The sequence below is a fragment of the Spea bombifrons genome, chromosome 3, assembly GCF_027358695.1.
Source record: "Spea bombifrons isolate aSpeBom1 chromosome 3, aSpeBom1.2.pri, whole genome shotgun sequence".
Lineage (NCBI taxonomy): Eukaryota > Metazoa > Chordata > Amphibia > Anura > Pelobatidae > Spea > Spea bombifrons.
The window spans coordinates 94489937-94516830 of NC_071089.1; the positions used below are offsets into that span (position 1 = coordinate 94489937).

The following is a 26894-nucleotide window of genomic DNA, read 5'->3' on the forward strand; positions in this document are numbered from 1 at the left end:
GAACATTATTAAAATAATGTGTGAGTGAGTTCTCTATCATTAAGTCCTCTTTTGCCTCTCACAGCTTTCCTAAAAAGGGTAGCCTAGGGACATTTGCCAAATATGCATAAACATCACGTCTAGAGAAAACAGAAAATATGTCACACAGAATGACAAAATTCTGGACAATAGAAACTTTTTTTTTGCCAACATTGAGACTGATCCCATCAAGTTTTGCATTGATGTTCGTGTAAGGGGTTTATTTACCACAGATATGTTGCCGATAAAAAAGTTAAATTAGATGGCTGCCAATATTCACATTTAGTAACAGGAAGAGGATGACTTGAATTATCACTTTACACTTTTAATGATAAACATGTGAAACGTAACACTACTATGACAATTATAGTTACAAGGTTTCATTTATCCCTTTGGCAAAACTATGTTACAAATGTTGAATATAGTTAGACGTGTAAAGCACGAGGTCTGTTCTCCAATTCTACTGCTCCCTCGCACTGTGCTCAGCTTCAGTGCTGAGCTGCGAGATATGGCGTCATATCCCTGCGCTTAGCATCAATTGCCAGTAGCATCATGAGGGAGGGGGGGAAAACCTCGTGCTTCCTGTATTTTGGGCTGGTTTCCATTTCCTTTACTGAAGCCACTCAAATATTATATCCTTGTCCCCTAAGGATAGCCCTTTCTATAACATTTTTATTTTTATGGATCAACATTTAGTGTGAACAAGACCGAAAAAAAATGCTTTACTTTCCTGATAATAGTGATGTAAGATGCCACAAAACACTAAACATTAACTTAAGAGTCTTAACTTTCCAATACTCCATCTAATATATACATACACTATTTTCATTTTTTTGAGGGAATTACAGGACAAATCTTAGATAAAGGTATAAGCATTTTATTTATTGAATGATGGGTTTGTAACTGTTGTAGCGAACAAAGTTTATTGACAACCCACAAAACGTCTGAAAGCAGACAACAAAGTATTCAAATAATATACACTATATGGACAAAAGTATTGGGACACATCACTCAGACCCATTTCCACAGGTGTATAAAATCAATGGGCAGGGAACAAAATGTGATGCCCTTAAAATGAATGGGTCAAAAATGAACCGAACAATTTGTCCAAATCAGTTTTGGCCCATTAGCTCGTCTACATGCCATTATGAAATTTCAACATTATATTTTTTTTTAATTTGGTTGGGAAAAAAATATTGGTTTCAGTATTATAAATTGTGAAGCAATAGTTGTCACCACTTCCATAGGTGTCACCACTAATGCCAATAAGTTGTACCCTCCCTTTATTATTTTATTTTTTCATTTCATCCCTACCACTCAATTCTCTAAACTTTACTTTGGAATTTATATCATTAAAGTGTTATATTTGTACATATTTTTGTTATGTTTCTTTTCTAAACAAATAGAAACAAAAGTCTATTTCATTATCAGTCACTTTATTGGCTGCATTTCCAAAACATGCCACTTTAAAAAAAAATATTGTAATGTTGATACATGTGAGGACAAATCTTGAAAAAAATTATGAGCATAATAACACACATATAGATTTATATATATTTAATTAACGCAACTGGACTGGACTGGGGACCACTAAGCAGCCCTGGACGTCAGCGGGTAGTCCTGGCTGCGTTCTTCAAGAGGCTGCGCCGGGTAGCCAAAGCCTAAAATTTCCCAGGTAAGTTAATAACTTTTGCTATTTTTTTTTCTAAGCATAACCCCAATTTAAATTCATCTTTAAAAATAGGCACATCGTTATTCTTACCAAACACACTCACAATTTGCATTATGATAGCTTTTATTTTTCAAGGCTTTAATTCACAGTATCCCACTGCATTAATAAAAACCAACTGCGATATGCTGTGTAAATCATTTTCAAACGTATTTGTTCAAAAGTGGGGCCCAATAACTTCATATGTAAAAAAAAGTTACTTTAGAAACATTTCATTTGTACATAAAATCATTCAGCGGAAAGCAGCAATTATTTACATAAACTAAAAAAAAACTAAACTCCAGGAACAAATAACTACTTTAAATTTAAATGCCAGTAAAGCACCCATTCACTTATCATGTGATTTAGATATTTTGCCGGCACGTTTATCTACATCAGGTCATTGAATTGCATGATGTGGTTTCTGTATTATTGGACACTTAGTTGGGCTTTCCGTTCTTGGCTGTTATGACATTTATTGACTTTGTAACTTTTGTGGATACAATGTACTTTTCATAGGTTTTCCTTGAGCCAGTTAAGATACCTTTCTTCTATGTGATGTGCTATTTGAAAGTCAAGCGGCCAGTTGTTTAATAAGAGTATTCCATGGAAAGTATTATCGTAATGATGATGCACTACCTGCACGCCCATCTTTTTAAGTCTGGACACATACATGAAACCATCATCTCTTAACACATCGTACATACATGTAATGACGTATGTTAATGGCAAACCCTTCAACTGTTCATCTTTGGCCAACAGAGGAGATACTCTTTCGTCCAAAATTCCTGGATATTTTTTAACAAATTCTGAGTGTCCAAACTGTGGTGAGTAAATATGGTTTTTCTTCAGGTCTTCAGGCAATAAACTGCTCCAGTTTACAAACTTAAACAAATCAGCAGCTTCTAGTGGTATGTGTCTGTTCGACAACATGGCTTCACATAATCTTCTGTCTGTAGTAATGTATTCACACCAGAAACGGACCATGAGATTTGAGGATAACAATGGCATTTTCCCATTTTCTTGATACGATGGGGTATGTAGGTCAAGATCCTGGAGCACCGGATAAATTAATGCTTGGACCTTAAGTTTAATGTTGACTTCAGGGTCTTTCAACAGCTGAAATAAATAAATAAATAAACTGTTTTTTAACAGGTGTGTTTGTGAGGGTAAATAGGCAAACATTGTAAAACATTAGGAAAGTAAATGTTTATTTTATTGACAAAATAACACGTATGTTTCTTTTCTAAACAAATAGAAACAGAAGTCTATTTCATTATCAGTCACATTATTGGCTGCATTTCCAAAACATGCCACTTTAAAAAATATTGTAACGTACGTGTGAGGACAAATCTTGAAAAAAATTATGAGCATAATAACACACATATAGATTTCATTTATATATATTTAATTAACAAAACTGGACTGGACTGGGGACAACTAGGCAGCCCCGTCGGCGGGTAGTCCTGGCCGCGTTCTTCAAGGGGCTGCTCCTGGGAAGCCAAAGCCTAAAATTTCGCAGGTATGGTAATAACTTTTGCTATTTTTTTTTCTGAGCATAACCCCAATTTAAATTCATCTTTAAAAATAGGCACATCGTTATTCTTACTAAACACATTCACGATTTGCATTATGACCTACATTTTATTTACCTTTTATTGGGATGTATGTAACATATAAAACATTTTATACCGAATTCCACAAAGGGACAATGTTATATGTTTACCAGTTCTGTTTAGTGATGAGTAGTGTTTACTGCAACATTTATTTTCCCTTTTTTTTTTTTCTTTACTATAAAGCTACTTTTTCACTAAGACTAGTGAGTGCCTCAGAATTTTTAAATGCCAATATGATCTGTAATATAATATGGGCTACTTGATCTTGTTGACCTTCTGGTTACTGAATATATCTGAGGTTTACATGTTAGTAGTGCTTTATAGATGTAACAGATACCTGGATTTTTTCGTCCTAGTTTCCATTACCCTAGTCTGTTATTATCTGATGCATCATTTATGGAAGGTGATATGTCTTTTTAATTATTTCAGGTTTACAGAACCATAACCCAAGAGGGTTTTGATTACTTTTTTTTTTGGTGGAAACAGTATATTGCACTTAATTTCTGTGATCCCGTTTAATTGTATTTGAATAATCGGTCTTACAAAAGCTTTATAAACTACATTAACATTACAACGTTAACCTACTTGTTGGGCTACGGCAGCAGCCAAGTTTCCTCCTGCACTGTCACCTGCTACAGCCACACGGTCAGGATCCACTGAGTATTTGTTAAGAATGGTTTTATCTAGGAAGAACTTTACTACAGTATACACATCATCAAACTGAGTTGGAAACTGGAACCTAGGTGCTAAACGGTACCTTAAGCGTGCAGGGGAGACAAAAAAATTAAAACAGGGTTAATGCAAAAAAGTGACTTTACATTCCAAGCTGTATGTTTTAAACTGCACCCTTTTACATTGTATAACAATTTCTAGTTTCCAGCTATAAACCCCAAACTTGGGGGTTAAATCGAATATTAACAGAGAACAATGTGTAGCTTCCTGTAACTAGCTATAAATTCTCAGAAGTGCATCACAAGAATAGCATATTTAATTAAAATAAATGACTACAGATTCTTACTCTATTGACACAACCACAGCACCGAGCTTTTGTGCAGTACGTCTTGACAGCAAATCGTAAGGCTTCATAGCTAGGAGGGAAAAAAGGTAAATGTCACTTAATAATGAGAAATCACAAATTTTAGTAACAAGAAAAGGAAGAAACGAGTAGTTTAGTTACTTGTTCTACTACAGGTGGTTTTAGCCTTTTGAATCACCACCAAAATGCATTACTTCATAATATTAATTGATCTTTTATCAATCTGACACAGTATAGTGTAGTGTAGCTGTTTCTAAGTGGGAGCTCAGGCTAGGCTCATTGAGCCACATTAGAGTCAGATTGTATTTTGTCAATGAATGTTGATGGTACGATGGAAAGGGGAAAATGTCATGCCTATGACTACAGATTCTTCCCCTTTTGCTGGGTGGTAAAGGCTGTGTCGGATTTGGGACAAAATATTGAATATTGGCAACCTTTAAAAACTCAACCCACAAATGACATTTTTCCTGGAAAACAAGGAATATTAACCACCTAGCCAATCAGTAGGAAAAAACTATAAGGTTACTGGGAAAAGTCCAAATGATTCAACAGTCATACCAACAACAATTAACCTTTGAAAGTAGTTTAGGGATTCTTATAAACAACATTTTTCGCAAAAAGAGGGAAGATTAATCTCCAGTTACTATGATTCTCAGCCACCATTGCAAATGCAAGCTGAGAATCATTTACATACAGAAACTGGACCAGTTTATGGAAAAATCATGGCTGATTATGACAGTTTATATCTCAGTCTAAGTACTTCTCAAAGAACACCTTAGACAAATCCCATTTTACTACTGCCAGAGAACACTTATTAAAGAGCTTACATCAGTACCATATTTATCTCAGGAGCTGCCCTAGCACCACTGCAGCCCCCTCAGTGCCACAGCTCTTAATGCCAAGTGGTAGGATATCATGTCATATCCCAGCGCTCCACCTGAGCTGACTCAGCACCATCTGTCATCCAGTGTTAATGGGGTTTGTTAGGAAGATCGGTAATTTTCCTTTTAACTGGCCCATTTAATAGTGGTGCTACAGGGAACCTCATCTTCCAAAATGGATGACTGGCTACCGGTTGTTATGCAGCTGCCGCCTCCATGGACTGGTCTAGGCCAGAATACGCCATTGGCTTATGCCCAAACAGAACATGTACAACATCCACATTGGCACAAAAAGCAACTTTTGTTGCCAAAACCAAACTTTATTAAAAAATCACCATTGCAATTATTACTTACCTGCACTCCCTAGGCACCACCCGCCACCATGTATGTAGATAACTCCACTCTTTAGAGCTTCAGTTGATTTTTTAGGAATATATAGCCGCACTGGAACATTATTGAACAATGTGTCTGTGACAGTCACATTTTCATCTGATGTTGGTTCTGTGTTTTCTGCGTACGTCAAAAACATCATAACATCCATATAATGTTTGATTCCCAGCAGCTCAGCAAAATTACTCTGTTAAAACATTAAAAACACAATATAACAGTTAAAACTAAGTGCTATGCTTTCATGTACAACACATATGATTCAATTAAACCTGGACATTTGTGGAAGTCTCTCATTTATTCCATTCACGTCTGTATACATTAGTAAAGTCTTTGAGACCCTTTGAAATCAATCCACAGACAAGACTCCAGAATAATTTTTCTAGAAACTTTTTCTCAACATTTTCTCTAACAAACCCAGACATACACACTAATATACCCAAACACACACTTTCACTAAGATACACACACACTAATATACCCAAAGACATGTGTTCACAAACTAAAATACCCACAAAAAACACACAATAACATGCAGACACATACTAGCATACACACACACTTTCACTAACACACACATACTTACATACTAAAATACCCATACATCCATTCTAACACACCCAAAGACTAATGTTCAGATACTAACATACCCTAGACACACACAGCAACATACCCACACAGACACTAACATACAAACCCAGACCTAGACATTAACACACACACTCTCATATGCCCAGCCATGCTGTCATACCCAGACAGACACACACTAACATACCCAAGCAGACACATGCTAATATACCCAGACACATATACACACCAAGGCACACAAACATGCATACCCAAGCAGACAGACTCTAACATACATAAACCAACCTAGATACCCAGACAGACAGACACATACACGCAGGTCATGTACCACTTGAAGTTTCAGCTTGTGCTTGAATCACTGCATGCCGCCGCAATATCCCTGCAGAGTCACTCATCGTGATGTTGCATGAACCTGCCTCCTTCCGCCTCAGTCTATATTGAGAGGAGCAATTTCCATGTTGCTACCCTCCACCCCGCCCCTGGTGCTACTACTATCGTTCCTGGTGCTACCACTATAGCAATTATGGGAAATCCCACAACAAAGATGGGCAGACACTGTCAGATGATAGCAGCAGATCTATTTTTGGTCCAGAAGAAGTGAAGGAAAAGCAACACACCTTCAAATAATAATTTATCTGTTAGATGTGAATGGATGAATGAGTGATTGAATGAATATATAAGTGTTTAGGGGCAGAAATGACAAGTAGGATGTTGAGGGGTAGAGGTGAGACAGCTCTGCAAGAGGGCAGAGGTGGCACAAGTAGGCTGTTATGGGGCATAAGTGGCATAGGCAGGCTGTTTAAGGGACACGAGGGGCACAGGTAGTCTGTTCAGAGGCAGACGGGGCACAGGCAGGCTGTTTCAGGAACAGAGATGGCATGGGAAGGCTGTTCAGGGGGCAGAGCAGGCACAGACAGGCTGTTAAGGAGCACATACATACTGTTTAAGGACAAACATAGCACAGACAAGCTGCTTGGGGCACAGACAAGCTGCTTGGGACAAAGATGGCACAGACATGTTTGGGGGAACAGATGGCACAGATAAACTGCTTAGGTGCAAACATGGCACAGACCAGCTATTTAGGAACAAAGGTGGAACTGTGGGACATGTAGCTTGTCAAGTTGGGGTGCCCCAGTGTGGCTCCTTGTTACTTCCCTAGTGTGGCAAGTGGGCAAAATATATGAGGCTAGTGTGCATTTCAAGTGCTGTTTTTCATTCCAACCATCACAAATACTATTATGAAAAAAACAACAAAAAACTACTAGTACCACTACTAGGAGATGGGCACACAGCAATGTGCAAGTTGTATCAGAAACATAGTGAGCCGGGGTACCAGTCTTGTGTGTCATTGTTGAAGGACAAAAAGTCCCAGGCTGTTGAAGGCCCTCAAACCATTTCACCGCATATGGAGCGCCACTAACGCACTGATGGCACATTGGTGGATGTCAGAATATTTAGAGGACACTACCACTGTAGCTAGTGTAGACATACGGGGTGACAGAAGGGGTGGAACTGAGTCAGAAAGGCAGCAGGGTTATTGATCCTTCCTACTCCATGCTGAGGTTATGGATGATCACCACACATCAGCTCACATTTTGGCAGCTCTTAAGAAGATGCTGGTGCACTGGATTGGACCACAATCTGGCAAAGCAGTAAAAATCTGAATGGTGGTGACTGACGGGACAGAAAACATAGTGGAAACATAGTGGAAAGAGATGGGGACATTGTAAATTTGTGTTGTGCAGCACATATACTACACCTGGTGGTAAGCGCAGCTATTCCAACTGACGGGCAGTGTAGGCTGTTGAAACGGATTGAAAAGTGCCATAAGATTTCTGGGCTCTTTTACCACAGCATGAAGGCAAGTCAACAGATGAGGGAGGAGCAGGAGAAACAGGTGCAGTCATTCCAGCCACATGTCCAGTTCTCAGTCCCTTGCAGCCATGCAGAGCAGCAGAACTATATCCACCACCCAGTTTTGCCCTTACTCTGGCAAACAAATATTTGAATTTCAGTAATATTAGGATAATTCTGTCCTGCACAAAGGAGCTGCATGTGCCTGCCTGCTAGGGTCCAGTGCCCTGCTGTGGCCTCTTCTCCTCTCTCACTGTCGTTACTTTTGATGGATTTTTTATTTATTTATTTATATAATATTGGAAAAGGGGCTGTGCATCTGCCAAGTGGCTGTCTGCCAAGGCCCAGTCCCCAACTGCTGCCGAAGGGTAGTTAACCCCTTAATGACAAAGCCCGTACATATACGGGCTCAAAATGCATTGTTTTCAATGGGTTTAGGGACCGCCCATTGTCCTTAAGGGGTTAAAAGCCTCAGAAAAACAATCACCAAGGGCACCAGAACGGAAATAACAAATCAAACACAATACCTGCAACTAACCCACAGCATGGCTGAAGGACACTGGGTTAAAGGTCCAACATTGAGGGCCAACATTGCAACTATTATCAGTTTCTGAAAATACAATGTAATATGACAACAATCTCAAGGTCAGAATATCCACTTTTTAAATAATGTACCACTGTATTCTCACAAATAACGATTTGAAAAAAAAATATTTCCAGAATTCGTGGAATCACAGTCTCACAATAGGACATTTATTATCGTTTTAACAATGAAATAAACCCTTTTACACTGTGATATTCCTCACATTCAGCTTCTTTATTATCTGGAAGCAGGTTGGCTCAGGAGTCACTCCCACACAGCGCTGATAACAGCTGTATGTGGGTAGATTTTTCTCTTCACTACATAATTTCTACTTTCTCTCCAAGGAATATATCAACCTCAAAACATGTCTTGTTTATATCATTTCATTTCTAGAGTCTTACTTCAGCCCTACCCGAAAATATACATTTATGTGTGCTAATTGCAGATTTTAAGTCAAGCCAGTGAATTCCTTATCACATACAATGAATTTTAAAGGTGCTGTTCCACCTACTCTTCTGAATTTAACACTTTTGTAACCAAATGTTGCATTAAAAACATTGTTCCTAGTGCTGTTTACTGTCCAACTCCTCACCAGAAGTAATTTTAAGCCATGCAAAATGTTGCCCCTTTCATATTTTTTGCAAGCAGCACGTGGCAGATACTGATGTGTTGTCATACAAACCGAAAACGCTTCTTAAAGGGACAGTTAAGTATACATACTCTGTGAGCACTTTAATATGCATTCTTACAAAACAAAGACAAAATTAAAATACAGCACTTACCTGACCTAGAAGTTGCGGCCCTGCTGGTCCGCCATTTCTAGCCACTGGTTGGCTGCTTGAAGCAGTCAATAGGGGACAGGAAACTTCTCCTATTTATATCAATGGCAACCCTTGCAAACAAATGCACTGAACAGACGTCTGCCTGCTGTGTTTCCAGAGACATTCCTAAAGCTGGTGAGTGAAACGGTGCAAGTGCTAATGGTATTGTATTTACGAACGTGTCACCACAAAAATTAAAAGGTTCCATGCAGCTATCATCTGAATTAAAGTGTATATGATGGCTGGATTGTCCCTTTAAAATATTCTTCTGTTTTTTATGTGATTAATCCATTAGAGAGGGTAGGCTGACTCACAATTGGCTGGGAAATTGTGGGTACAATCACCTCACACACTACATAACTAAAATAACTAGTCCTGCCCAGATAACAAACATTTTGCAGAAGACATTAAAGCCTCTTTGGAGTAAAGAAAACCGAGATACAGCAGGCAATAAAACCCCTGTTCAGCTCTGGGACAGATGGGTTCCCAGATTATCTGTCTTCACAAACACTTGCTCCCCAAATTAAGTTATTGATTCCCCACCACTAGGCTGGTAATTGAAACCTGGGATGCAGCCTATAAAAGGGTTTCAAGGCTAGACTGTTTTCAAGTTTCAACTTTATTTGGTCTTTTCTTTTTTCTTTTTTAATCCAGAGTTTAGGGGCATATTTTACTCTTTTCCCTTCCGTAGAGCCTCATGATTTTATTGTTGGAACATTAAAATGAAAAACTGAGAACATATATGGTGCTTATATACTGAAATGTAATTGTAAAAATTAATTTTGTAACTGCAAGAAGTTCCTTTTGTTCTTACATGCAATACAACTATAAATTCAAAAAAGAGTTTATTCTTATCCCATAAGAGGCTGGATAGAACCAATAAAGCTAAATAACTGTTCCATGTGGCTTTATGTACTGGTAGCATACTCCAAAAAATTATAAGTTTAAGAAATAAAAAAAAATAAAAAAAAATTAAACTTTAGTGCAATGGCAATAACTTCTGATATAGTAGCAGAAATTATAATATGCTTACATAAACATCCATATACCGTATTGGCTCGGATATAGGCCGCCCCCGTATATAGGCCGCACCCTAAAAGTTTGGTGCTTTTTTAAAGCACCCCCACTTTAAAGACTTAAAGTGGGGGGAAAAACTGCGGCTTATATTCGAGCCAATACGGTATTTGGCTTTATTGGATTTATTAATACCCTTTTAAAACAGTAATCTGGTGGAAACTTAAATTTTTGTTTGCATTATAAGCGTATGTCCGCATTTCTTCCTCCATGAAATATATACGTTACTGGTCTCTTGTTGCTAGGTAACCTTAGCAATGTCTTGCAAGCCATACCTTATGTATTTTATTTCAAACCTAAAAACTAAGTTTAGAGATGTCTATGATATGCTGTCATACGTGTCATACTGCACAAGCAAATTCTTCTAATGTCTGCCGTGCAGCCTCACAAACGAAGAATGCATATAAAAACTTTTAATATGCATTCTTTAAAAAGTTTTAAACATACAACCCTTTGGTGAAGCTGCATCTCTGGAGCTGCAGCAGAATACAGCTGATATTTTGCACTACTGATTGGTTACTTCAATGGGAACGCTTTTATACGGGGTCTCCTCACCAAGCCAGAGCTGACTGGTGGTTATTATTTCACACGGCAGGAGATGAGTTCAACATGGGGCAGGGAAAGGGGCAAATTCTGTATTTGTTACAAAGAACACATTGAAATTTAAAGGGGCAACCTCGATCTTGTTATGTAACAGTATATACTAATTGTTATATCCTGTTTGCCCTCTGACAGTGCTCTGGAATCTGATGGCGCTATATAAAACAATAAATAATAATAATAATAATAACTTGGCTATCATATGCAATAAATTTGGGTGTTATAAAAAGCTGAACTTCTCCTTTGGCAAACACTCTCTTGGGAATGAGTTAGCAAAATTAGAAAACAATATCCTGGACGCAGGACAAAGCCAAAATTCAAAAACGTGAGATTATCTTTTAAAAGCAGATTTATGAACTCAGCAGCAAAAGCAACACCAACATATATTACGTTGCAATTCTTTTTGTTTATACAGAATAGGATTTTACTTAAATGCATTTTAAGCAATACCAACACTTGCCCTTGCATGTTTGCCCTGTACATGTAAAATGTTTACAATGGGATGGGTGCTACAGGTTAAAGCAGATATGTGAATCAAGGTAATACATTTAATGCAGATGACAGATTTGGAAAAGAAAACAGGTTATTTAAGGAGAGACAATGTTTATTCAGCAATCTTTCAGAATTAAAGAAAAACAAATTACCAAAATTATAATAAAAACCTAAAACTATATACATTAAATATACATGTATTCTGTCCGAAGCACACAAGTCGACCTACTAAATCAAGGCATCCCATCACCCTAGCTGAAAAATGGTATGGAAGTACCACATCCATGCACAAAATGGGTGCTCTTACCAAAATGAAACATATTCTAGAATGCATGTGTATTAATTATCTAAAAAAACCAAATCTGAATTATTGGTTTTGCAAAACTACACCACACAACATAGTAAGACCATGCAAAGTCTACTTAAAAATTGCTCTATCTTACTATAGATAAAACAAACGCAAGGAGCAACTTGCGTAAGACAAAAAAAATAGTTAAAAGAAATATTAAAGTGTGATACAACACCAGATGGTTCATAATTCATTACTTCAAAAATAGAAGAAGGCTCCAGGCACGCAGGGGTTCCATCAGACAGATTTATTGTAGGAAACAGACAACAACGTTTCGACCTCACAATGAGGTCTTTATCAAGTTAACTTGATAAAGACCTCATTGTGAGGTCGAAACGTTGTTGTCTGTTTCCTACAATAAATCTGTCTGATGGAACCCCTGCGTGCCTGGAGCCTTCTTCTATTTTTGATTTACTGGGGAGCTGGCCCTTCCTGGCACAGCTAAGCACCTGAGTTCCTGTGGGGAGTGAGTGCAGATTCCTAATTCTGGTGACTTCATAATTCATTACTTGGCATATACATTTCTAGGACTTCTCTTTACCTAAATGCCCTACTGTAAAAAAATGACTGTATTTAGAAAAAAAAACACAAAATCAAAACCTTATTGCTACACGATAAAGATAAAACAATTATATCCACCCAGCAATAATATTATTTTAAAAATACAATAGATTCCATGGTTAACCAAGTGGACTTTATTCAGAGGGGACTATTCACTAAAGAGATAATTGCAGAAGATTTTGCAGGAGAGCTGTTGCTTTTACTTTATCACTATTCAGTAGTAATCTCCAGTGTGAATGGCCATGCATAACGTGCAAGTCAATGGTTAAAGAGACTGAAGAAATCTCAGTACAGGGCCAGTCATAGCTTCCTGTTACAGAAGCTCACTGGGGTGGAACCTTCATAATGTATAGTGAAGTCAAGGAACTGAAACACCCTGGTCAGCTCTCCCTTGTTATGGTCTGGCTGCTTTTCTGCGCCCTTATATCGGTTGTATTTATTACATGCGCCCCTATATCTGTTGTAGCTATTATACATGCGCCCCTATATCTGTTGTATCCACTACTAGAGTTGCTCAGCTGAAGGCTAATTAACAGCCTATGAGAATTATCACAGCTACTCTCCTCAGCTAATTTTCCAGCCCACAGCCAGACCTTCAGGCTATTTAAGCAGCTAAGGTTTACTTCATTCTTGACTTTGTGTTGTTTCTAGCTGCAGGTGTGTTCTCCTGTGTTCCTGATTAACTATGCATGACCCGGCTTTCCCTAAAGTCCCTCCTGGCTTCTTCTTGACATTGCTGATCTCTGTATTCCTGACCCCAGCTTGTCTGAGTACCTGTCTTGGTTCCTCACTCAGGCTTGTCTTTTGGTGTATGCTCCTGGGTCACTCACTTTGTTTGCTTAGTTATTATAACAAACGTGTTTTGCACTTTACATTTTATGTCCATCTGGTTCCTGGTCCCTTACATCCTTTTTAGTGATCAGACCCAGACAGCTCTGTCTTCACTATGCAATAATTCATTATAAAGGGCCATCCATAGCAAAATTCTCTGCAAGAGGGGCTGATATGGCCCTACACGCAGGCACGGACTAGCCAACTGGCACACCGGGCAAATGCTCTGTGGGCCATACTCACCAGACTTGCGTCTGACTGGATATGTCTGGCTTTACGCTACGTGAGCATAAAGATCCAGGTCTGCCTGATCATCGCCAGTCTGACCCTACATAGTTCAGACAGTGGGGTGATTCTGGCTTCTTGAAATATGTTTTCTATAGTACCATCCAAGCTATTCCTGGAGCAGAACCTCACTGTAGTTGGCCCTTCATAATGTAAAAAGGTCAGTGAGTGGAACTGCAGATCTCCTACAAACACACTTGCCAACACTCTCTTTAGTAAATAAACCCAAAAAAGTTGCAGCTACCAACATACATATTCTGCTGATCTGCATCAATTTCAATTTACTTTCCTACTTCCTTCTGACCTAATCCCTTGTTTCTCTAAAATCCCCTGCTATTTAACCTCCTTAAAACTACCAACCCTCTCTGCTCTACAGGTTGTTTAAATGAATGACCTTTATCAGAGGTTGTCCAGTTTCAGAATAAGTCAAGTAATAATTTCTACCACAAGTACTTTTCCTGATTCTTAGGATCCAAATTTACCATATTGTCTAATAATGTTACTGGTAACTACTTTGATCTATAAGGTTTCTTTCTCTAATGTACTCTAACTACAGTCCTATATCTCGTTTAAGTGCTTAGTTGAGCCATTTTTTGAAGATTATGGTTGACAAGTATTCTTATGTTTTGATCCTTTCTGGTACTCTAGATCAGTACTTTATACCTGCACCCTTGTCCCTTCTTTGACACAGAGAAAGTTAGTCTAGACTAAATTGGCACCAGTAGCATATTGCAGACTAGACTAGTAGGTATAGCATGGCAGCCACAAAAAATAAAATTGCTTTATTGGTCCATGGCCTGGTTGGGGAGATTATAGAATCACTCTGTAACCAAGCCAGCTAAATTATGGAGGTCTATGCTACTTTAATTAGAGTACGGTGAGCAAGTAATCAACACTTTTCCTAGTAACATTCTAGCTCTGTTTTTTCACTGTCATATCTGCAGGATTAAGAAACTGTGACATCATTAAGGATTAAAAAATTGTGATTTTTGTTTAGACAGTGACAATTGCACTGTATGTAAATGTTGGTGTTGGCTGTGATATTAACAAAAGCAGTTTTTACCACGACATACTACTACATTCCCGTATATGTTTTGTTACAGAATTCATTGCCTTGCATTTATCTGAGAGTAAAGATTGAACAGATTTCAAAGTCCAAATTTCAAAAGCAGCAAAGCAATTTCTGTTGATTAGTCTGAGTAATAGTCTGGCTTCGCATGTTTTTCTCTTTTGCAGAATTCCCACTGCTCTTCTCTATCCAACAGAGACCAACAGCAAATGCCAAGTATATACAAGAAGGAGAAACAAAAAAACATGCAATCTGTTAGCGTTTAGCTTTCGTAATGTATTAAATATCCTAAACATTTGTTAAACCTGCCCACTCTTTAAAATCAACCTTTGAACAGATTCAGGAGGGCAAACATAGTTTTAGATTTTACATTGAATAATAAACCTGCAGCAGTCACAGAGTGCTAAGAAAAACCTTTAATTTTTAATAGGAAGCTTAGTAGAAAAAAACAAACCATTAATTAAGACAAATCTATTTCAACTTGTTTTTTAAGAAAATACACAGGGCATGCTGTTTACATAAGGAGTGGTATAAGAACACTTGAACCTGCCAAGATTCTGGAAGGGCAAGCAATGCTATGTATGCCTAACAAACAATGTTTCAAAACAAAATCCTACTATCCCATTAACTCTTTCAGTGCACAGACACACACACAGACACAAAGGGTTAAATATCCACCACTTTTCAGCAGAAACAGATTTGAAACTGGGCAAAATTCCAAAGCATGGGAGAGAGCTATTTTTAACCCCTTAAATATTTGAAAATATATATATATATTTTCACTCTCAAACACTTCTAGTTGATTCATTTTCATACTGCAGCCTTTTATAAAATTTACCAAAACATAACAGATCCAGCAAGATCCATGTGAAATAACATCTAAATCCAGATTACACTTTATAATACCTCTGATCCAAGCCCAGAGGTCATTCAAGTAATATATCCCTAATACGCAGGGAAGGGACAAGGTATGTCTGCATGACAGATCAAGCAATAACTAAGAAAGGAGATGATAAAATATTAACTTACAACATGTCCAAGACTTCGAAAGGTCACATCCAGCAAAGTGGCTTTCCATTTCTCCTCTATGTTGTCTGGAAGTGGGGTATAGATGTAATATGCCAGCAGCACAGACACCAACCCCAAGCACAGCAGCCTTGATGCCATGTCTGCACAGCACCTACTTCACTAGTGTGATTAGGTGTTCTCAGTGACTGTTACAAGTCAGCCTCACTGATAGGGCAAAAGTAATCTGTTGGATCTAAGCCCATATGTATCATCTGATCGACTCTGCAGTATACACCGTTTCTAGCAGTCAGTTGGAAGGTTTATAGCCCTATATAAACAAATCAGAATGCCATTAAAATTGTGGTTATTGCATTTATGTTTGATGTTTTTTTAAAAATGATTTATTTCCTAAATTTTATTTTTAACAAGTGTTAATTTTAAATTAAACTATTTAGGAACCATAGAAGGTCCTGTATCAGTTACAAAGTATAAGCCTGCAGACTAGTGTAATAATGTAGAATAATAGTGGAATTTAAGATCACCATTAAGCTATTATTTTTGTTACTTTTTTGGCACATCAAAAGCTAAGAAAACAGCAAGGACCAATAAAACTTATATAATAATGATTATAATCTCAAAAAAAACCCCATGATACACACATTTGTAGTATTGTTTATTTTTTTCAAATTATATTACTTACATATGTCCCTCTCCTTTACTATCTAATATGGGCACCATACATTTATTTTAGGATGACCAAATAAGCCATTTTTTCCCATCATATACTTATGTGTTGCTGACCAGCATATGTAATGTGATAATTTGCAGTGTGATGGATTCTTAAAATAGACCCCCTTCCGCAGTGAATGTATGCATCCTGGAATAAATACAAAGTGGTCCTACTCGTTTATTTTTGAGTATACAAAACTCCTTTATGACAAAGCCCGTACATGTACAGGCTCACATTGCATTGTTTTTAATGGGTTTAAGGACAACCCATTGACCTTAAGGGGTTTTAATGAAAAGATGTAGCCATCTCTAACAAAAGTAACTGATTTAATTATTTGCAAACTGAGGGTGTTGGGAATTTTAATGTTCAATTCAATATATTGTGAACAAATATTAACTTTATATTGCCAGTTCAGAGCATTTTGTTTACCCATGGCGCGGTATAAGAGTGATTGAGCCAGCCAACAGCAAGCAATGGTATGTATGCATAATATAGTCTGTTTCCAAAAACTGTGTCCCATTAGTTCTTTCAGTGCTTTAGAAAGCTATAAGCGAATACAAACATGGACATAAAAGTCTAATAATTTACCACATTTAAACAGATACAGATCCTGCTAACATCAGGTTAAAGATTCCAAAGTATCGAAGAGTCCTGCAATTGATATTTGCATTTTTAACCCTAGAAATAAAAAAAACAGGCAGCTTGGTCACATTGTTCATGGTATTTGAAAAGGTATATCCATCTATAACATAAGCAAGCAATGTAATTACTTGCAAATTGAGGGTCTCAAAAATTATGTTCAATTATATATATATTGGATGGGTATACTGTTAGATTAAGTAAGTGTTCATTTAAGTATGTGCATGTTGTTTAGTTACGGATGGGAGAAACCACACCTTAAACACAACTTAATTTCAGTACATAAGGTGGAAACATGAATCTGCTTTCATTTACACTTGCTTACATTATTTTACACAGTAACACACACTAAAATTCACATGCACACACACTGATCTATGCACACACAGTTATGCAAACGCCGTTCACAGGATGGGAATATAAATCTGTTACTATACATATGTATATTTTTGATATGTTTGTTTTTTAAAATATTTGTCAGAATCTCTGTAGACATAACATGTTGCAAATTATGCAAAAAGAAAAAAAAACGGTGCTTCTGGTGACACCCTCGATCTTCCAGAAGTTTGCTCCAGGTTGTGTCCACGGAGATGTGGATCAAAATTGAAGAGAGAAGTTAAAAGATGAAGAACGGAAATGTTCAGCAGAGAAGGTAGGGAAACAATTAGAGAGCGCAAGTGAACGAGAATGAGAGAGAACAGTGGCGTCACTAGGGTTGATGTCACCCGGTGCGATGACACACGGTGTCACCCCCTCGACGTGCGTGGTGCCGTAATTCCTCCTCCGCCGTCCAGTGATGATCTGCCAGTGCCAGGTCTGCCTCCTCCGCTCCGGTTGCACTGCCGTGGCCACGCTATGGTAGGATGATCCCAGGCAGATTACACTCTCATAGAGTCCCCTGCCTGGTACGGCGTCACAACCTCGTACCCGGGTTGTGACGTCTCTGAGAGAGAGTGAGATTGTGAGAGAGTATGAGTGAAAGGGCCTGTGAATTTCGAACGATAACTCAGAACTGTTTACTTCATTTTTGTCCGCTTCATGGGGAGTCTGACCTCGTTTTCGTGGCTTCCTAGGTATTCATACGAATCCGAATGCACAAGTCTACTTACATTATTTTACATTCTACCATTAATTTAACAGCTAACACACATACTCGCTTACACACTCAAACATACACGCATACTCACATATACTGACACTTACAAATGTAGAGAAATTTAGATTTTAAGAGAAAATGTTATTCCTGCCTATGTTAAAACGTGTAAAATAAAATACCGTGGCATGACACTAATCATATATCACATTTCATTGAAAAAATGATTATGCATATTTTGATTTTATATTAAATTGATATGCAACATAGTTGACTAAAAAACCAAACTGCCTCCTTGTTGAAAAGAAGAATGTGTTTCATAAGTGCACTAAGGAAGATTATTTTGATTATGCAACTAGCTTTTCTTATAAAAGAGGAACAGCTGCTGTAATCAATACTGTTCATATCCAGTTAACCAGACTTAGAATACTGCATCTGTTCAGTTTCCTCCCACATACTCGGTGTTACTACTTTACAGCTCAGCTAGTTTGCTGATAAAATAATTACATTACTGTGTATATGATGTCTGTGGTCATAACCAAGGCCAAGGATGCCTGCAAAAATAGCTATTTTAATATATAAAACCATTATATAACTCATGGGCAATAACAATGTAGCAGGTCTTGTAATCCTTTAAACTTGAATAATAGTGAGCCATTATAATGTGTTGCAGGGCTTTTTCAACGGGTGGTAAATGATCACAAATTGACTAGGTTTTCTAACAATGACTATTTTTGGTCCTTGATCAAATGCAGCTTGATTACGTTCATCTTGGGAGGACCTCTTTGGAGCTTGGGTCTTTGCTAAGGCTTCCAACTAGTGATTAAAATATTTATATACACTAGTCCATTCAGTTCAAACTTTCCAAAATATGTCCAATAGTAATAATCCAGATGAAGGCAACCCCCTGATTTACCATGGAGTATGGCAACTCCACTGAAATAGTTGTTGCCTTCTGAGTACGGTCCCTCAAGCTGTCATTTAAACCAGCTGATTTAGGCAATTGACTGCTTTGCGTAAGAAAGTTACATTTCCTTTAGAATTCAAAAGATAGACAAATTAATACTTTGACAAGCTAATTTTAGAATCAAGATGTATGTAAGTAGATGCACATTGTTTTCAGAATAGTTCCATGCTGCTCTTACAACAGTCTACCTTTACAGTGAACTTTACCACTCTCACTGTAAAGAACGACCCACTTAGGGCAAGAACCACCTATAGCCCCATTGTTATAACTAATGGCCTCTAGTAATCAGCTCTGCCAGTGGACGTGAAAACATGGTGCTTTACGGACATTTTACATTACATTTTTTATAGAATACCAGCAGTTTCAGTGGCATTACTTGTATGGGGATGGTGAATGGAATCCCCCATTTCTTTATCACTAGTATCAGATTTGAAAATGTTGTGTTCTAGCACTGTTGTTTTAAAGTTATCTGTTCTACAAAAGAAAACTCAGAGAGAGTTTGGCGAGACAAGAGAATGACTAATGAAAGCTTATAGAGAAATGAATTAATTAGCATTGCCATAAATAATCAGCTCATTGTAGGGTATGAGCAGGGAAAGTCATCCAAAATATCACATGACTAACAATGACAGCCCCCAGGTCTGCAGCTAAACAATGTTTAAAGGAACAAAATGAGTTAAAGCCAGTTTTTTGTCAGTGCTTACCTACATTGTATATACAAGTTACTGCCTCTAGCCTAACTTAAGTATTTGTAGCATAGCAGGGGTTAATGGGAACGGAAATCCGGAGGATCATGCCATGAGTTAAAGGTCCGTGAGAGTGACTCTGTTGTTTGCCGGCAGGGTCCTCCTCTGGCATCAACCAATAAAGGGGCACATGCATACAGGGGTATTCAGTAAAATCCCCTTTTGAATGTTCATCTTTATGGCTGTCAACTACAGATCCTCAGAGTGCTCTGTCCTGGGTCATTCTCTCTCTAGCTGGTTCCATGTGTAGCCCGTCTTTTTGATGTCACACTCTAGGGTCACAAGGACATCATCACAATTTAAAGGGACCATTAAAGTGCATATAAGTGCATATGATGACTGGAGTGTTTATTTAATGGTACCTTTACATAAAGATTTTCTTTTACTTGTAACTGAGTGGCTACTATGACAACTACTGTATATTACACAATAGACTTGGGTGCTGGCAGAAAGTTCATGCTCGATTTTGTGTTCATTTTCAGGGGGAAAATGTTCTTCGTATTCCACGAAACTGGTCCGTCTTAGTATTTGCCGAAACTCGTTGAAGATTGGCTTTTCGGAAATCCCATCCGTCTGGTTGTCATGGAAACAAGAAATAAACGTGTAGAAGAAGTTGAATTAAAATGGGGAGATTCTCTTTCTCTTAGTGTAGTTAAAATGGCGGCCGTGGTGACGAAAGGGTAAAATTCAGCATAAAAATGCATTCGTCTTGCAAGTCTATTACACAATGCCTGGCTATTCACACTATTTCATGACCCTTAGTAAGATGGCTGTCAGTCTTCATTGCTCGAGCCTTTTTTTTTTAATTTCATAAAAATCTGTTTTCCATTTCAAGAACTACACATCATATTCATAGTGATCATGGAAATACGATCTAAGTATACAGCAACAGTCACATCACACAAAGCTTGTGAATGAAACGTTAGAAAATATACAGAATGTGTAAAATGTACATTGAGAACATTGATATTTTTTAACCATAATTTAGAAACATGTCTAGCATCTTGAATTCTCAGTATATCAATGAAAAGCAAGTTCTTCTATAAACAGCCATGTTTATGGCATAGGAAATCTCCTGAGAGCATTGCTTGGCTTTACTGCTTACATTACTTTGATGTTCAGACTGTAATCCTTCATGGAATTCATAGAATTTGGGTTGTATTCAGGATTTTTTTTTTTATTTCAATATATAAGACTCCTTGTGATTTGTACTGACCCCAAGATAAAAGGCCATAGAAAAGTTCAGATAACGTCCCCCCCACCAAAGCATATACTAGTTGTACAAAGAATCAGTAGAACTCCCAATCATGTGAGAAGAACATTGTAAAAAACATTGGTCCTTGTGACTGCTGATAAAAGCTTTTGTGAGAAGGGTAAGAGATTATAAACTGATGACCCCGCAAGGAGGGGTTTTGCATGAGAGATGTACTAAACATACAAATAGGGCTACATAATGGTAATAAGGATTGGAGTTGCAGGGGGTAAGCAGGGCCGGCCGAAGACTTAACGCCGCCTGGGGCGAAGTTTAAAATGCCGTCCCCCCCGCCGCCGCCGACGCTGACGCGGGGGGGGGGCGGCGGCATTTTAAACTTCGCTGACGCCATTATCCCCCCCCCCCGGTACTTACCTTTAAAGAGTCCTGCCGGCGAGTCTCCCTGCTCTGCCACGGTGCCAGTTTGTAATGCTGAGCGCCGGAAATTGACGCCACCTCACCGAGACTGAACAGGGAGACTCGCCGCAGAGGAGAGAGAGAGGGGCGCCGAGCGGGTAAGCGAAAACTACTCGGCGCCCCTCTCTCTCTCCTCCGCTTCAAAACAAACAACCAAAAAAAAACGCTTGGGGTGGCAAAGTGCCGCCCCTTCTAAAAATGCTTGGGGTGGCAAAGTGCCGCCCCTTCTCCATTGTAGGGCCGGCCCTGGGGGTAAGGAATAAAGATAGTTTGTTACCCTCCCAAATTGCAAACTTCAGGAAGGCTTTAGCAAGTTAAACAGACGTTTTTGCTCATGACTCTATTAGTGTTCAAAACAAACATGTTAACAATAACCACTTTACATAAGAGTATATTGGCTAGGAACAAAACCCTATATTTGGTTAAGTATCCAGGTTATTTTGATTAGGATTTTTTTCATATTTGTATAATGACATGGTAAAAGTTAGTGAAGGCTTCAAAGAGCAATCGTGACTTTATGAACATTTTGACTGTTGTGCTCTAACAGCATGGAGATGAACTTGTCGCAACCTTATGTACTGTACTTGATCTCTGTTATTATTTAGCTGCGGCATACCTTTACAAGGGGAGACAATTTGAATTAATTTGCTAGGCTCTGAATTCTGCAGATGCAATACAGGGCTAGTTTTGCAATAATGTTTTAACATTGTGCAGGTGTACCATTTAATTGGTAAAGCAAATTGTTTGCATGCAAATGTTAGTAAAAAAGACTTTAATGTTTATGATAGCTGAGTGTCACTATGTATAAAAATGCATAATGCTATTAACAGTGAGAAAAAATAAAAAAATAGGCTCATATACACTATAAAAGTCTTTGCAAACATGTGCACCATCTTATCCAAGAATAATAGCATGCTGGGGCATTACATCAGATCACAGCACTCTGCTGGAAGAAGACCTGCAAAGGAGGATCTCCTCATCATGGGAGGTCCTGGGTTCAGGTGGGTGCATTACCCTGAATCAAGTAAAGCGTAGCAATCCCTATAAATATACTACAAGTTAAGTTAGTAATATTGTATTTCCTGAGCAGATGGTTCTTAAACTAAATGTCTTAAGTTTGGAAGGGCATTATATGGAAAACAGTTTGAATCACACCAGACATCTCATAAAGGAGGAAGCAACATTTCAAATGCAACATTTCCCATAAAAATTAAGTGTTTCTTAAAAAATGTATCTTTTTTAAATAAAAAGCGTTGCTAAGATTCTGTGGACTACAATCCCATTAATTTAAGCAAAAAAGGATGATAAAAATTGGCCTGCCTTCACAATGGCATAAAAAAATGTTTCCCGAGTCCCTGCACTTTAAGGCAGGACAGGACTTGCAGTGAAAAATCAGACCTGAATCTTTAAGGGCAGCGACCGGTAACACAGACGTGGAGCCGCCTGCCATGTTGTGGCTACAAACCCTCTCACGCTGAAGGATTGGGATCGGTCGCCTGAGCTGATGGAGACGAGTTGGAGCTGCTAGACACCGTCTCACTTGGCATTTGCCCAGTGGGCCTGCATAAATACCTAATAAATAATGATGTGACATTATGAAACCATAGTGCATACAGTGTGCATAGCTCAATGTTAGTATGGAAACAAAACACCGTTAAGCGTATGAACCAGCACATTCACATTCGTGGCCCTGTTACCAAGAACGCAAGCGGTCTTACTCATTAAGTTCTAACATGGCACTCATTAATTTTAGTTTATTGAGTAGCTTCTAGACTACAGTGAGACAGATACTCGGCCAATGTTAATCCCCTCAGCCTCTAATGTCTGAAATACGTATGACATATCATAGATCTTAAATATAGCTGGAGCAGCTGTTTTACCTGTTTGTTTAGCTCAGTGCTAATAGGAATGAGAATTAATTTACCATCTGTAACATTCCAAAGTCTATGTTTTATTAAAACCAGTTGTCACATAATAATTTTCCATAGAGTAACACGTATTTCAAACCTTTACCCCTTACTGCATTTTCTTGCTTCTTAATCAATAAATGAAAGCAAGTTATTTGGCGTGTTTCTTGAAGGTAACTCTCTGTTAGAAGCTCCACAATCCTGCTGCATAATATGCACTGAATTGGGTTGAGGCAAAAAGCAGTTAAAGTGATAACAGATCTAAATTCAACTAAAAAGAAACACTATAAAGATTCCTCTGATCGCTCTTCTCCTCTCATGTCCCTTATTACCAACTATTTGCCTGCTATTCCTAGCTGAATTCTCCATTAACTTCTACTAACCAGGCCCGGTCAACTTTGACTCAAACCTCTTGTTCATCCATCACATTCAGTCCCTCACCAGGTCCTACTGCTTGCACCTAAATCACATTTCTTGCACCCATCCTTTCCTTACCCAAAAAGCCACAAAAGCCCTGGTTTATTAAATTATTATCTCCTATCTAGATTATTACAACACTCTTCTGGTTGGTATCTTTATGTCCCTACTCTCTCCGCAATATATCCAGAATGCTGCTGCTAGGCTTATCTTCCCTACACAAATCTCAAGAATAAAATGTAAAATCCTTCTACTAACATACAAAGCCCTCCATAATACTGCTCTCCCATACATTTCTGCCCTCATAACAATATACTCCTCTAGTCGATCCTTGCGTTCTTCCTGTGGGCTTTCCTCCTCGCTTATGACCTCTTCCTTTTTCAGTTTGAACTCTAGAACTCACTTCCACCACACCTCCAGCTTTCATCTTACCTCTCAACATTCAATGAAAACCTCAAAACCCACTTCTTCAAAAAGGGTACAATTATTGCAACTAGAACTTATCTGTCATTAATACAACCCTTATATTCATGTATTGCATTATCTCTCCCTCTTTCTCCATACCTTATGTTTCTCTACACCCCTCTAGATTGTAAGCTTCCAAGAAAGGCCCTCTTTCTAAACCTTATTGGTTTGTTTTAGTTGTCAATATTAGTTTTGTCATAGCCTCTGAATGTATGCACTGTAAAAAGAGATAACATATATAAATGAGACTTGTATGTTTTGGACAAAATTGTTATTTCATTTTTTCGTCTAAAAAAAACCCAACACATTTTGTTTCCAGCAATCTTTCTCCCCTAGAAAAATCATATAGTGTTGTGTGTGTACTATATGATATTAGCCTAATTGTGTATATCATCATGTACAGTGTGTGTATTTTGACGTATGGTGTTATCATCCCTGTGCATCAGCGTATGGTGTTAGTGTGTGTTACTGTAAGGTGTTAAGTGTTTGTGAGCATATGATGTTAGCGTGTGTGTGTTACTGTATGGTGTTAGCATGTGTCTGTGTTAGTATTTGTTATTAGTATCTGTCTGGGTGTTATCAACAGTGTGGGAGCATGTGATGTTCTAGTGTCCAGGGTGAACCTAGGGTTAGTGGCATCTGAGGGAGGGAGAGAAGGAGCTGGAGAAAGAATGTGTATGTGTGTGTATGTAAGTGCATGGTGTTAGAGCGAGTTTGTATATTAATTATGAGAGACCTAAAGAAATACAGCACCTTAATACGATGCCAGCATTATTCAAGTCATTCTTTGGTGTGTTCACATTTTCGTTTGACTTTTCACCTTCATAATGTTTGTTCTGTGATTTGTTTTCTAGGAGATGTACCAGCAATGATACAAAAGTATGCCTTACAATAACCGGATTAAAAACTATTATTGTACTTTTCTACAAATTTATCTTTGTACATTACAAGAGGGCTTTCTGCAATGACGACTTCACAGAGCAAACTGCATGGAAAGTTAAAAAATGACAGCAAAAGAAGAGGTTTCAAAGTAGCCTGTACAATGCTGGCATTAAGTTATTTAATGTTTTTTGTTTTAATTTCACCATAAGCAAACTAGAATTTACAACAAAAATATAACAAAACATATGTGGCTTAAACTGGAAATCTGAAAGTATGAATTGCAGTACTGTGCAGGTGTGAAAAATGTTTTAAAGTAAAAATGCTTTTTAAAATAGACATGTTAATAGTTTATTTAAATGATGTAACAAAATAAAAAGTGAATGCATAGAAGAAAAATCAAATCAAGGTTAGTTGTGACCACCCATTGCTTTGAAAACAGCATAAATTCTTCTAGGTATAGGTGCACACAGGTTTTTTTAAGGGACTTGGCAGGTAGGCTGCTCCAACCATCTTGGAGAAGTAACCTTGGTTCCTTCTTTCTCTTCATGAAATCCCAGACAGACTCAATGATGTTGAGATCAGGGCTCTCTGAGGGACGTACCATCACTTCTAGGACTCCTTGTTCTTAATGACTTTGGCTGTATGTTTGAGGTCATTGTTATGCTTTAAAATACATCAGATGCAGCTGCCCTTCATTGGTTGATGTAAAGTCACTCATACAGAGTTCTGCGTATCATTACCTCGTTAACCCTGTATTAACCCTTTCTAAAAAAAAAAAAACCCAGCAAAACACGAAGAATGTACACGAAAATTTGCCCGAACCGAACACAGGAACGGGCAAATATTCGTGGAATACAAAGATTTGTTTCCCTACGAAGATGAACACGAAGAGGTGGCCAGCACCCAAGGCTAGTTGCCATGTTTTTATGTATAGTTGAGTCCATAAAGACCACTTTTGAAAAAACGTCTTCAGACAGTAGATGGGTGTATCAGGTTCCCACTGTTTAATGCCAATGCTGAGCTGATGACACTGCTGGACATTTTCCAATTGTTAATGGAAATAAGTGTTATGTGTCTTTCAAATGCTGTAATACGTTTCCCTTGGCCGAGTGAGTCCATGGTTCTCCACATTATCTGTTTTTTTTTGTGCTTCTTCAAAAGAGCTTGGACAGAATATCTAGAAGCTCCTGTCCACCTTGAGATTGGGAGAGACAATGCTGATGCGGTATAACTACTTTGTGTCTCCTTGCTGTGTCTTGCCATAGTATATGACTGTTGACATTAAACTGTCTTCAGCAACCTCCACTTGTTAGTGAGTTTGGCGGTTCCTCACTTAGTTTTATTCCTCCTACACAGTTGTGTCTGTTTCAGTGAATTATTGTGTTTCATTATCCCCACAGGTAGGATATTCAGCCCTTTCCTTTCCTCCTCGTTCGAAACCAAAGGAGGGCCATACCTTCTACTACTTACTGAAGTCTTCAAGGAAGTCTGGTGGTCAGAAGGCACAGCCCACCCGCCTCCAAAAGATCTGAGTTTCCAGGGACCCGACTGTGACATTTTTCAGTGCAAAAACAATGTCAGTGTATCCTTATTAAAAATAAAATATGCACAAAAACAA

General features: G+C 38.2%; 1 protein-coding gene and 1 long non-coding RNA gene across 2 annotated transcripts; one reads left to right on the forward strand and one right to left on the reverse strand.

The window, feature by feature from the left end:
- Positions 1-879: 879 nt before the first annotated feature.
- On the reverse strand, positions 880-15975 carry AADAC (arylacetamide deacetylase). Its single transcript, XM_053460637.1, has 5 exons — positions 15783-15975; positions 5614-5836; positions 4361-4430; positions 3928-4099; positions 880-2845 (listed from the first exon to the last, which is right to left on the reverse strand). Exons 1-5 carry the CDS (start codon positions 15918-15920, stop codon positions 2240-2242), a joined length of 1209 nt encoding a protein of 402 aa, XP_053316612.1. The 5' UTR covers positions 15921-15975; the 3' UTR covers positions 880-2239.
- LOC128484305 (uncharacterized) lies at positions 14854-26894 on the forward strand. Its single transcript, XR_008351138.1, has 2 exons — positions 14854-14969; positions 26681-26894. It is a non-coding gene; the product is annotated as an uncharacterized LOC128484305 (long non-coding RNA).

Bases quoted from the DNA above. Each gene is read 5' to 3' on its own strand.
- AADAC (XM_053460637.1), bottom strand. From the start codon at position 15,920: ATGGCATCAAGGCTGCTGTGCTTGGGGTTGGTGTCTGTGCTGCTGGCA. The intron at 5,837-15,782 runs GTAAGTTAATAT...ATGTTTTAACAG, and splicing joins TTCGAAGTCTTGGACATGTT to AGTAATTTTGCTGAGCTGCT. The intron at 2,846-3,927 runs GTAGGTTAACGT...TATTTATTTCAG, and splicing joins CTGCTGCCGTAGCCCAACAA to CTGTTGAAAGACCCTGAAGT.